Below are 13,690 nucleotides of genomic sequence, written 5' to 3'. Positions count from 1 at the left end.
AAGGGAAAACACATGGCCACAGGAACACTCTGCTGGTGCATTGCAGGAGCAGCCCCCCCAATGGCAGTGAAGAATCTTTGGGGGAGGGAGCCCCACCACTGAACTGTAAGGACTGCCATTGCCAAGGTGAACATAGCTGAGACCCTGCACGCCAACCTGCTTGTCGCTGCACAGAAGAGCCACACAGTGCAAGAAGGAAGAAAAGGCCTTTTTCCTGCCTCGGCTTTGCAGCCTCCCTCCAGTGCCCTTTATTGGCAAAACAAAGCACCAGGCTAAGTGACAGAGGAGAAATGTAGCCTGCTATTGGGTCCAACTCCAGTATTACAAAGCAGGGCAAAGGATGAGTTAGGAAGTGAGAGACAGTAAATGGATAACTGGCACAGTGAGTAAAATTTTTGTGTAACTTTAAATATTACAAATTAAATAACTTTATTTTGCATCATGGAGTTTAATAACATTCAGTTAACAGGTTTTAACAAAATTTTCAAAAATAAAAAATCTGACAGTAATTGGAAGATAACAAAGCATAAGTGTGAATAAAAGATTGCCACCTGTAATCCCAGCACTTTGGGAGGCTGAGGTGGACAGATCATTTGAGATCAGGAGTTCGAGACTAGCATGGCCAATATGGTGAAATCTCGTCTCTACTAAAAATACAAAAATTAGCTGGGCTTGGTGGTGCACACCTGTAATCCCAGCTGCTTGGGAGGCTGGGGCAGGAGAATCACTTGAAACCAGGAGATGTAGGTTGCAGTGAGAGGAAATCGCCACTGTACTCCAGCCTGAGCAACAAAGCGAGACTCTATCTCAAAAAAAAAAAAAAAAAAAAAAAAGATTGCTCTCCCACCCTCTTAGCCACATTGAATTTTCTTACTTTCCTTATTTATTTATTTTTTTATTGAAAAAAAATGTTAGAGATGGGGTGTCACTATGTTGCCCCGGCTGGTCTCAAACTCATGGGCTCAAGGGATCCACCCACCTCAGCCTCCAAAAGTGCTGATATTACAGGTGTGAGCCACTGTGCCCAGCCGAATTTTCTTAATTTCATGTATGACTAATTTTCTCATCTAATCATTTCATTTTTCTTAAGTTGTTACTATTCTGTCCCAACTTTTCTTTTTTTAACGACATTGAACTTTCCTCTTCCTGTCTTCCATTAACACCTTTCCTAACAACCTTATTTGTTCAATTGTTATTTATGCTTGTCTTCTCAACTAAATTGTAAGGCCCTTGTAGTGAACTCAGGGACTGTGCTTTGTATTACTTCTGTATATTACAGAATAGGACTATACAAATGCATGTTGAATAGATGGAATCATTTTATATTTACAAAATAAGAAAATGGAAACATAGCCATCAAAGCAGTCAAGGAACAGGCACTTACCCTTTCTTTTCTCCCTTGCTACCTTCTTTTTTGTTGTTGTTTTGAGACGGAGTCTGGCTCTGTCTGCAGGCTGGAGTACAGTGGTACAATCTCAGCTCACTGCAGCCTCAACCTCCTGGGCTCAAGCCATCCTTTCACCTCAGCCTCCAGGTAGCTGGGACTACAGGTGCACACCACCATGCCTGGCTAATTTTTGTATTTTTGTAGAGACAGGGTTTCACCATATTGCCCAGGCTGGTCTCAAACTTCTTACCTCAAGCAATCCATCCACCTCTGCCTCCCAAAGTGTTTGGGTTACAGGCGTGAGCCACTGCACCCAGCCTCCGTTGCTACTTTTTCTTTTTCTTTTTTTTTTTTTTTGAGACCAAGTCTCGCTGTCGCCCAGGCTGGAGTGCAGTGGCGCGATCTCGGCTCACTGCAAGCTCCGCCTCCCGGGTTCCCGCCATTCTCCTGCCTCAGCCTCTCCGAGTAGCTGGGACTACAGGCGCCGCCACCACGCCCGGCTAATTTTTTGTATTTTTTAGTAGAGACGGGGTTTCACCGTGGTCTCGATCTCCTGACCTCGTGATCCGCCCGCCTCGGCCTCCCAAAGTGCTGGGATTACAAGCGTGAGCCACCGCGCCCGGCAGTTGCTACTTTTTCAGAAGCTATTAATAGTCTACCAGTTGTCTCTTGCTCTCTAGAAAGAATATAGCTAACATTAGAAATGTAAAAACAAAACCAAGGTAGGAGTGGGGGGGATGAGAAAACAGTTACAATCATGGAAAAAGCTAAAGACATCTGAAGTGAAAAATAAATATGGAGAGAGGGTACTTTAAGGTTAATGATGGTTTTAATGTACACTCTGGCTTTTCTTTCGAAACCCTACTAAAACAATTTTTTAAAAAAAGATAAGAGCCCTCACAGAGAGAACAAGGGAGATGACAACAGCAGCAAGACTTTGGAAGGTGGAAAGTATGTGAATTTAGCAAGCCTATGAAAAATAATACTAAAGTGAGGAAAGCCATGAACCAAGGCAGTTCACAAAACTTCAAAGGCTGAAGATTGGTGGTACAGGTGAAGGGGGAGATGGCTTAAATAAGGAGGATTAAAGTGTATTTAGGAGTCACATAGCTGTATCACCTGCTTTATTCTCTCCCACAAAAGACTGGAGCTTTATTCTCTAAAGGTTAAAACACAATGGTTACTCAACCGGTGGATGCTAGACCAGTGGAAGTTGGGGTCTGTACTGAACTTTTTTTTTTTTTTTTTTTTTTGAGACAGAGTCTCGTGCTGTCGACCAGGCTGGAGTGCAGTGGTGTAATCTTGGCTCACTGCAAGCTCTGCCTCCCGGGTTCACACCATTCTCCTGCCTCAGCCTCCCGAGTAGCTGGGACTACAGGCGCCCGCCACCATGCCCAGCTAATTTTTTGTATTTTTAGTAGAGACGGGTTTTCACCGTGTTAGCCAGGATGGTCTCGATCTTCTGACCTCGTGATCCGCCTGCCTTGGCCTCCCAAAGTGCTGGGATTACAGGCGTGAGCCACTGTGCCCAGCCGTTTTTTTTTTTTTTTTTTCCTTTTGAGACAGGGTCTCACTCTGTCACCTAGGTTGGAGTGGAGTGACACAATCTCAGCTCACTGCAACCTCTGTCTCCTGGGTTCAAGGGATTCTCCCACCTCAGCCTCCTGAGTAGCTAGGAGTACAGGCAGGCGCCACCATGCCCAGCTAATTTTTATATTTTTTCGTAGAGACAGGGTTTCACCATGTTGTCTAGGCTGGTCTTGACCTCCTGACTTCAAGTGATCCGCCCGCTTCGGGCTCCCAAAGTGCTGGGATTATAGGTGTGAGCCACCATGCCCGGCCTGCAATGAAAATGTAGCAAATTATGCATGCATTATATGTTGAGGCTATCTCTCCCTCCACACCCAGGCCTTTACTCTCCAATCAGGAAATTATAAGAGACTAATCTGGGGAGTCTGATCAGCCCAAGAAGAATAAAGGCACTGACAACTGGAAGTTCTACAACTAAACAGCCTGATCACACTGTAGCAAAGCTTATAGTCAGCAAGCCTAGCTCCTACTTGAGTTTTCAAGCAGCTTTTTAGTCTCCTGTTCTTACATAGGAAAAGAAATTACCAATGTTTGAGAAAAGCCCCTAAAATGAAAAATAAAGACTGAAGGCAATGAATGGAAGGCAACTTGGAGAAAACAGAATATGCTTTCAAGAAGGTAAAATTGATAAATCGCATGATACGTTTCAATATCTTCAGTTTAGATAGCAGACAGACATAGTAGATTCTGTGGTTGATTTAGAGATAAGTACAGAGAAAACCAAGCAAACTGAAAAACTCAGGGAAAACGAAAAGAAATGTGCAAGTAAGGAAAAGTAATCATAGTTAATAATATTCCTTAGCTATAAATAGTATTTGTATAATCATAATAATGTCGAAACTGAATGTTAATTTAAGTTACCATGTATAACCCTGAGAATATAGGAGATAGGATGCTTGCCATGTGTATTATGAGGAATTAAGGTGGGACGGGGGAAAAAAAGAGTCAAGTTATCACTTCCTGTATTAGCTAGGGAAGTCAATAGAAAATGCCTCAAATTGAAAAATCAAGAGGTAGCAATACAGGCACTTTTTTTCATTCCTTTGGTTTATTCCTAGGAATACAGGCATATTATTTAGTCATTTAAGACACAAAGATAATATAAAATAATCAGCTAAACAGAGTGAAAGTGATTGCCACGGGAAGGAGTTAATGGAGAATTACAGGTTTTCTTTTCTTTTTTTTTTTTTTTGAGACAGAGTCTCAGTCACCCAGACTGAAGTACAGTGGCACAATCTTGGCTCCCTGCAACCTCCACCTCCAGAGGTCAAGCGATTCTCCTGCCTCAGCCTCCCAAGTAGCTGGGATTACAGGCACATGCCACCACGCCTGACTCATTTTTGTATTTTTGATAGAGATGGGGTTTCACCATGTTGGCCAGGGTGCTATCGAACTCCTGGCCTCAGGTGATCCGCCCACCTCCGCCTCCCAAAGTGTTGGGATTACAGGTGTGAGCCATTGTGCTGGGCCTATTTTCTTATTAAACATTGTTTAGCCTTGTTTCCATGAATGTTACAATATCCAGTCTCTGTCCCTCCCATTACCTATTTCATCAATTTTTTTTTTTTTTTTTGAGACAGAGTTTCGTTCTTCTTGCCTAGACTAGGGTGCAATGGCACGATCTCAGCTCACCGCAACTTCCACCTCCCGGGTTCAAGCAGTTCTCCTGCTTCAGCTTCCTGAGTAGCTGAGATTACAGGCATGCGCCACCATTCCCGGCTAATTTTGTATTTTTACTAGAGACAGAGTTTCTCCATGTTGATCAGGCTGGTCTCAAACTCCTGACCTCAGGTGATCTGCCCGCCTCAGCCTCCCAGAGTGCTGGGATTACAGGCGTGAGCCACTGCGCCCAGCTATTTCATCTATTTTTAAGAATTAAGTTATTTTTTATTTTTTTTAAGACAGAGTTTTGCTCTTGTTGCCCAGGTTGGAGTGCAATGGCGCGATCTCAGCTCACCGCAACCTCCGCCTCCTGGCTTCAAGCGATTCTCCTGTCTCAGCCTCTAGAGTAGCTGGGATTACAGACATGCACCACCAGGCTGGCTAATTTTGCATTTTTAGTAGAGATGGGGTTTCTCCATGTTGGTCAGGCTGGTCGCGAACTCCCGACCTCAGGTGATCCGCCCACCTTGCCTCCCAAAGTGCTGGGATTACAGGCATGAGCCACCGCGCCCGGCCAAGATCCTTAAATTAAAACGTTATTGCTCACATATTTTCAGTTTTGTGTTATGAAATCTGTGTGCCCAAACAATCCAAAACATATAACTCATTTTCTGGGTGGGAAGCAACTATATTTCTGTCTCATGATGGGAAATAGAACCCAAAATTAAAGGCTTTAGCAATATGTTGATCACACAGTTTGATTAAGGAATTTCACTTTTTCCCATCTTTCTCCCTTGGTGTAAGTGGTATTTTCCTGAATATCTAGCTGGATTGCAATTCACTTGGGAAAAAATAAAATTCTATGCCAATTTTCATTATTAAGGTCCTCTAAATATTGACCTCTGGTAATTGGTGGGTTTTGGTAGATGGAATTTTACTTTTTTGATATGACATTGAATTGTACATTTAGCGCTGGGTCTGGGTGTTCTCTCTGGGGAGAGTGGAATTGATAGTTCTTTTTTCTGTCGGTCCCAGGTGGCCTGTCAGGAGAGCAGGTGTTGCTGGGATGGTGCATGCATTCAAGAGTCATAGTGCAAATCTCATCAAGGCATGTATCCCCAAACCACTCAGGCTGGTATCTCTCCTGGGGAAGAGGCCAACACTGGCCTCTGCTGCTTTTTCTTTTAGAAAAAGAAAGAAAAACTAATTATCAGCCTGCAGCAAATGTCATTCAACTCAAATCCATGAAGGATAAAAGCATAGGAGACAAATGTTCCTGGAGACAGGGTTGAGCTGTCACTTGTCTTTTTAATGGATTGTTTTTTGGCTATAGAATCACATGTTATTTTGTCTAATTGTGTATTTCATCTGAAGAAATACTGAATAGAATTGTACCATTTTTATAACCCCTCTGGGTTTGAACAGAATCCTAGCATCAAGGAAGATATAAGAGGTTATTTTCATTGCTCTTAAAACATTCAGGGTTGGCCGGGCACGGTGGCTCACGCTTGTAATCCCAGCACTTTGGGAGGCCGAGGCGGGCGGATCATGAGGTCAGGAGATCGAGACCACGGTGAAACCCTGTCTCTACTAAAAATACAAAAAAATTAGCCGGGCGTGGTGGCGGGCGCCTGTAGTCCCAGCTACTCGGAGAGGCTGAGGCAGGAGAATGGCATGAACCCGGGAGGCGGAGCTTGCAGTGAGCTGAGATTGCGCCACTGCACTCCAGCCTGGGCGACAGAGCGAGACTCCGTCTCAAAAAAAAAAAAAAAGGAAAAAAAAAAAAAAACATTCAGGGGACGGGCGTCTATTGACTTAGTCAATACTTGGCTAATGTTGGCCAGGCTGGTCTCAAACTCCTGACCTCAAGTGATCCACCTGCCTCAGCCTCCCAAAGTGTTGGGATTACAGGTGTGAGCCACCATGCCTGGCCTATGTCCAGAAATTCTTAACATGTAACCCAATTCACTTAGGTTTTAGATTAAGTATGTTTCCTTTTACTCTAAATGCTATCTGACAAGTTAAGTATTGTCCCTAATACTTCACCTATTTTTTCTTTTTTCAGTTTTTATATTTTTTATAGAGATGGGGGGGGTCTCACTATGTTGCCTAGGCTGGAATTGAACTCTTGAACTCAAGCAGTCCTCCTGCCTCAGCCTCCTGAGTAACTAGGACCACAGGTGTAAGCCAGTAAGCTTGGCTTCCTTTCTTTTACTTACAGTTACTATATTCCATTTTATCTACCTTGACTACACCATGGGCAGTTGGGCAGTGATCCTTGTTACATTTCAGAGGGCAGAATTAGGAACAATGAGGAGAAGTTAGAGAGAGGTTGAATTTTTGTTTTGGGGTTTATTTGTTTTGCCACACTCTTGGAAGAACTTTCCAAATGTCCAAAAATTAAATGGACCCTCAAAAAGTACTGAGTTTCCTATCAGTGGTAATGCTCAGGCAGAGCTCTGCAACTAACTCTAGAATGTTATGAGATACTGCTGGTTATTAGGTGGGAGTTTAGATCAGATATTCTTTTCAACTATAAGAATTAAGGATTCTATTATTTTTGCTTTCAATGAAGATATACAAAATAAACAGCTAGTGTCCATCTTGAATTGCACCATTGTTTATAATATTTCTGTTTATTTTTAATCTTATAGTCTTCTCTAACAGTTATTACTTATTAATGGAGATAGCAATGCTATTAGTACTTGTCTTTTTTTTTTTTTTTTTTTGAGACGGAGTCTTGCTCTGTCACCCAGGCTGGAGTGCAGTGGCGCGATCTCGGCTCACTGCAAGCTCCGCCTCCTGGGTTCACACCATTCTCCTGCCTCAGCCTCTCCGAGTAGCTGGGACTACAGGCGCCCGCCACCAAGCCCGGCTAATTTTTTTTGTATTTTTGGTAGAGACGGGGTTTCACCGTGGTCTCGATCTCCTGACCTCGTGATCCGCCCGCCTCAGCCTCCCAAAGTGCTGGGATTACAAGCGTGAGCCACCGCGCCCGGCTTTAGTACTTGTCTTGAATTAGTAAGTGTTCTGATAGAAAAATTAACCAGCTTTGCTGGGCGCGGTGGCTCACGCCTGTAATCCCAGCACTTTGGGAGGCCGAGGCGGGTGGATCACAAGGTCAGGAGATCGAGACCATCCTGGCTAACACGGTGAAACCCCATCTCTACTAAAAATACAAAAAATTAGCCAGGCGTGGTGGTGGGTGCCTGTAGTCCCAGCTACTTGGGAGGCTGAGGCAGGAGAATGGCATGAACCCAGGAGGCGGAGCTTGCAGTGAGCAGAGATTGTGCCACTGCACTCCAGCCTGGGTGACAGAGCGAGACTCCGTGTCAGAAAAAAAAAAAAAAGAAAAATTAACCAGCTTTTCAAACAGCATTTAGAGTAAAAGGAAACATACTTAATCTAATACCTGAGTGAACTGGGTTACATGTTAAGAATTTCTGGACATAGGCCAGGCGTGGTGGCTCACACCTGTAATCCCAACACTTTGGGAGGCTGAGGCAGTCGGATCACTTGAGGTCAGGAGTTTGAGACACCTGGCCATCATGGCAAAACCCCATCTCTACTAAAAATACAAAAATTAGCTGGGCGTGGTGGCACATGCCCAGCTACTTGAGAGGCTGAGGCAGGAGAATTGCCTGAACCTGGGAGGCGGAGGTTGCAGTGTGCCGAGATTGCGCCACTGTACTCCAGCCTGGACAACAGAGTGTGAATCTTGTCTCAAAATAAAAAAGAATTTCTGGACAGAAAGGAATGTTAAAATTTGGAAACTGTCTGTTTTATGGGCCTTGAAAATGAAACACATTTTCATATCTGGGATGACTCATTGACTTGAGCCTTACCTTAGTGACTGTTTTTAAAATGTCTTCTTTTCACACATCCCCAGTCCACATTTCTTTTTCTATTGTTTCAAGAGAAGTTCCCTTTTACTAGTAATACCTAGACTATCTTGAGTAAACCTTTTTCTTTAATATCAAAATCCTTTGTGTCTCTTTTCTCCTCCCTTTTTCCCAATTCCAAGAAGTATCCTTTCTCTTAAGAGTTACCTTCCTTTTCCATGTATTCTGGTTGCTGTTTTCTGGTGACTTGTAAGGGACCTTCAGCCTTATTTCCATGTTTTTTCCTCTCTCTCCAGCATCATAAGTCTATTCCTCTTCCAACATCATTTTCTCTCCAACATTTCCAGTGGAAGGGATCTCATTTCCATTGCCAGACAATTAGAATCATCCCAATAGAATTCTCCCATCTCTCTACTTCTCTTAATTTATAGCCACAGTTGTTATTTATGATGTTAGTTGCAATACAGAAAGAAAGCAAATTTCTCTCACACATAAATAGTTCAATGTATTTGAAGAGATCTATCATAGTACCCACTTTTAAAACTTGTTCATGTTGCTAATCGTTTGTTTCTGTTTTTTCAAAATTAGAGCTTATATTATGTCTCAGACACTATTAGAGTCTAGGATCTCAAAGACAAAACGTCTGTGAGATACTTATCCAGTGAGCGACAGGCATGTAATCAGATAACTGTATTTCAGTGTAAAAGAAGTTTGTATGAGGTTCATGGCTGACATGATGGAAGGAATAAGCAGCTTTGCCTGAGTGGGGGTTTCAGGAAAAGCTTCACAAAAGAGACACTGGAAGCTGGGTCTTGAAGAGCACATAAAAATCTGCCAGATGGACATCAGCAGTACTGGAATATGAAAGAGAGGAGGAGTGACGGGCCTGTTTAAGTAATTAGAATAACGTGGACAGGAACAGAAGTGTGAAGTCACATGGTGCATTTGAAGACCTGCTAGTTGTTCCTGTGTAGCAGGAGCATATGGAAGAAAAGCAAGAGATGAAGTTGTTCATTAGATGTGAGCTCCATGAGAGCCAGGACCTCACCTGGCCCATTCATTATTGTGTCCACATTGCCTAGAGCATAACAGATGCTTAGTAAATATCCAGTGAATAAATAAATAAAGAGGTAGGTAAGGGCCAGATCTAGAAGTGATTTTTATCTAAATTCCACAAAGACTGACTTTTTTTGCTCTTTTAGGACTTGTATATCTTCTGTAGGTTCTTAAACATAATTATTAATGGGCTTTTTTTCCCTTTTTGTGTGTTTTTGGGGTAAATATGAACTATTAAATTATTTGATTACCTGCCAGAACTCATAGTGCCACATTTTGCCAAATTACCAACCTCAAAAAAAAATGGAAATAATTTTTATTGAGGTGAACTCTATAATACCCTGTTTAACTTTATAGAAGTTGCCTTGGAGTTTAAATGTTCCATTTTCTCCCTGATTAAAAAAGGAAGAGACAGAAAAGTTAGAGGTTTTTATTTTTTTAGTTTGATGTTTCATATTAGACTACAGTGTGATATAGTTTCTATAACCAGTAGAAACTATAAAGATAGATATAAACTGTCCAAAATTAAGTACTGAGAGAAAAATATTAAAAGCAAAATTAATAGAACCTCAGTGGGACAATATCAAGCAGTTTAACATACATGTAACTAGAGTTCCAGAAGGAAAGGAGTTAGGTACAGGCCAGAAAAAAAAATATTTAAAGACATAAATGATCCCAGGCATGGTGGTTCACACCTGTAATCCACACTTAGAGAGACTGTGGCTGGTATATTGCTTGAGCCCAGGAATTTGAGACAAGCCTGGGCAACATAGTGAGACTCTGTCGGTACCAAAAAAAAAAAAAATTAGCTTGGTGTACTCTTTATCTTTAACATGTTTCTGAAAAATTCTGCCATTAAATGAAAGGTACTGGCCAGGCATAGTGGCTCATGCCTATAATCCTAACACTTTGAGAGGCTGAGGTGGGTGGATCACTTGAGCCCAGGAGACCAGCCTGGGCAACATAGTAAGACCCCATCTGTAAAAAAAAAAATCAGCCAGGTGTAGTGGCACACACCTATAGACCCAGCTACTTGGGAGACTGAGGCAGGAGGATTGCTTTGAAGGTCAAGGCTGCAGTGAGCTACAATTGTGACACTACACTCCAGCCTAGGTGACAGAGTGAGAGCCTGTCTAAAAAAAAAGAAAAAACCCAAACAAAAGTCTATTGTATTTTTTACACCAGAAACAATTAGAAAATAATGTTTCAGAAAGATGATTTTCCCAATCGTGGTAAGAATATTAAGTACATTAAGTTTTAATCTACAAAAAATTTTAGTGGAAAAAAATTGTAAATTTTATTGACAGGCATTAAAGAAAACCTAAATAAATGTTATGAACTAGAAGGAAAACAAAAGCCATTATACTAGAAATTTAGTAAAAGAATGTTGTCTAAAAAGTAATGAACAGTTATATGAGCAAAGTCAGAACTTACATAGATCTAGAAATAGGTAAATGAATTTAGATCCAGTATTATTTTATGTCTCTCTTCATTTTAATATTTTAATTCTTTTTTTTGTTTGTTTGTTTTTTTGAGACAGAGTCTTGCTCTGTCACCCAGGCTGGAGAGCAATAGTGTGATCTTGGCTCACTGCAACCTCCGCCTCCCAGGTTCAAGCAGTTCTCCTGCCTCAGCCTCCCAAGTAGCTGGGATTACAGGCATGCACCACCAAACCTGGCTAATTTTTTGTATTTTTAGTAGATATGGGATTTTGCCATATTGGCCAGGCTGATCTCTAACTGACCTCAGATGATCCGCCCACCTCGGCCTCCCAAAGTGCTGGGATTACAGGCATGAGCCACCTCGCTTGGCCCATTTTAATTCTTAAAGCAAACTTGAGTCATATTTCTTGGGAAATTTGTGTCTGTAATGTTTGAAACATTGAATGCTGTTTCTTCACTATTGTAAGGCTTTGTCCATTTCCCTAGCTTTTCTGTGCTCCTACATTCTCTGTTATAGCACTGTCATATTATATTATAATGGTATATGTATCTGTAGTCTGTGAACTCCTTTACATCAGGGACCATGGGGAGATAACTGTAGCAAAGCCGTTAAGAACACAGGACCTGGAGTTAAGGCCACCCGGATCCAGTGCTGCTTCTGCCATTTACTGGCAGTGTAATCTTGAACAAGTTGTATAACTTCTCTCTCTCAGTTCCTTCATTTATAAAATGAGAATAATAAATTATATCTACTTATGGGGGGTTGTGAGAATTTTAAGTAATAATACATGTTAAGTGGATATAATCATTAAGAAATGTTAATAATTATGGTTCTTAGCTGTTCCATAGCACAAACTCTTCACTGCGTGTGCTCTAAGTTTGATCAATGTATAATAAACAGATTAACATTACAGTGGTGTCAGGTGCAACTTAGGACTGAGCAGGCTATGTGATGTGATGTGTGGAGCAGGTACAACTTGTTTTCAATAAGAGGTAAGAAGTATAACATCAAGACAGCACCAAAGAAAGATGGTCTTTACTGGAACCAGTGAGCACTTTGACTCATTAATATAATACGAATGTAGTTAGATCAGAAAATGTTCTACTCAAATAGCCACACAGGACTGAATGGCAATCACGTAACTAGTGTGGTGATTATGGAGGTTCTTATGGGCCCTTTGAGAAATTATGCCATGAGAATAAGTGTGCTAACTTGTTTAGTGAGTTTCTGAATATTTTAATCTCTTCAAATTGTGAATGCAAAAAAGTTTAGAACTCCTAATCCTGTATAAAATTGTATCCAATAAATACGTATTGAATGAACCAATTAAAAAAAGAAACTATTAATATTATTTCTCAGTATCTTTCAAGTGTAGCACAATACTGACATAGAACCTATAATTAAACGGTTTTTGTATAAAAAGCATTCTGTTGTTCATGATCTGAATTTGGATTGCTGATTTGGTTATTACATTTAGCCAATTATTTACATGTACTAAGGATTACTTAATGTTTTTTTGTGTGTTTTGTTTTGTTTTGTTTTTTGAGACAGAGCTTCGCTCTTGTTGCCCAGGCTGGAGTGCAATGGCGTGATCTCAGCTCGCCACAACCTCTGCCTCCCGGGTTCAAGCGATTCTCCTGCCTCAGCCCCCTGAATAGCTGGGATTACAGGCATGCACCACCACGCCCGGCTAATTTTGTGTTTTTAGTACAGACAGGGTTTCTCCATGTTGGTCAGGCTCATCTTGAACTCTCAACCTCAGGTGATCCGCCTGCCTTGGCCTCCCAAAGTGCTGGGAGTACAGGCATGAGCCATCACGCCCGGCCTGGATTACTTAGTTTTTATAGCAACATTAATCTTTCATTTTGTGGATTTTGATATGTTTAAATATACAGCTTTGTTAAATGTTTTTGTATTTAATGCATTTGCATTCATCTAATCTACTTATTTTAAATCTAATTGTATCCTGACTTCCTGGCATGAGTGGTTAAACAAAAGGAATATTTTTCAAATAATTATTCATAGTATCTAAATAACCTAAGTACTGTACTTTTAAGTCAAAATATAGTATCTTTGTTATTAAAAACAGTGCAGCATAAATACAAATTCTGATGTTATTTGAATTTAAACAGAATTGAATTTATGAAGTATTTTTTTCTTTAATTATATGGCAGTAATGTCCCAATGCTCAAATTTTTTATCCAGACCATTGATTAATTAGATTTTCTGCCAGTTCTCTTGCAAGAACAAAGCCAGAAGGACAGGGCAAGCTTCCTTTGTGCTTCAGGATAGAGGTAAGAGGTGCCTTAGTCTTCAGTGAAGAAACCCAGGTTCTGTTGCCATAGATCTCCTCTTTGTGAATGAAGTCTTTCTATCAGGGGTTTGACTTGAACCTAAAGGTCTTTTTATACCTCTGCATTTAATTTTTGCTCAGCTCTAGACATCGCCCACTTTTAAAAGGAGCTTTATTGAGATATTTTCCACATACAATAAAATTCACCCACTTGAAGTGTACAAGTCAGTGGGTTTTTAATACAGTCGTATGTTGCTTAACTCTGGGGATATGTTCTCAGAAATTCAACATTAGGTGATTTCATTGTGTGAACATCATAGTGTATTCTTACACAAACCTAGATAGTATAGCCTACTACACACCTAGGCTATATGGTATAGCCTATTACTCATAGGCCACAAACCTGTACAGTATGTTACTGTACTGAATACTAGAGGCAGTTGGAACACAACAGTAAGTACTGGTGCATCTAAACAT

The 13,690-nt window shown here is 41.1% G+C and overlaps 1 protein-coding gene across 6 annotated transcripts in view; it reads left to right on the top strand.

Moving 5' to 3' along the window:
- The window catches only part of LIN52 (lin-52 DREAM MuvB core complex component), a 117,674-nt gene that overhangs the window by 81,416 nt on the left and 22,568 nt on the right, over nt 1-13,690 (top strand). Inside the window, exon 6 of one of the 6 annotated variants that reach the window (XM_063644337.1) lies at nt 13,126-13,214. The exons of the other annotated variants lie outside the window; for them this stretch is intronic. Within the exon in view, the coding sequence (XP_063500407.1) occupies nt 13,126-13,133 (8 nt within the window). The 3' untranslated portion in view covers nt 13,134-13,214. Of the gene's footprint in view, nt 1-13,125; nt 13,215-13,690 lie in introns of those variants that run through there. 6 annotated transcript variants of the gene reach the window in all.

Source organism: Symphalangus syndactylus, chromosome 8 (genome assembly GCF_028878055.3).
Source record: "Symphalangus syndactylus isolate Jambi chromosome 8, NHGRI_mSymSyn1-v2.1_pri, whole genome shotgun sequence".
NCBI classification, from domain to species: Eukaryota; Metazoa; Chordata; class Mammalia; order Primates; family Hylobatidae; genus Symphalangus; species Symphalangus syndactylus.
Note: the sequence above shows the minus strand (reverse complement) of the source record. Positions and strands in the feature narration are given on the sequence as shown.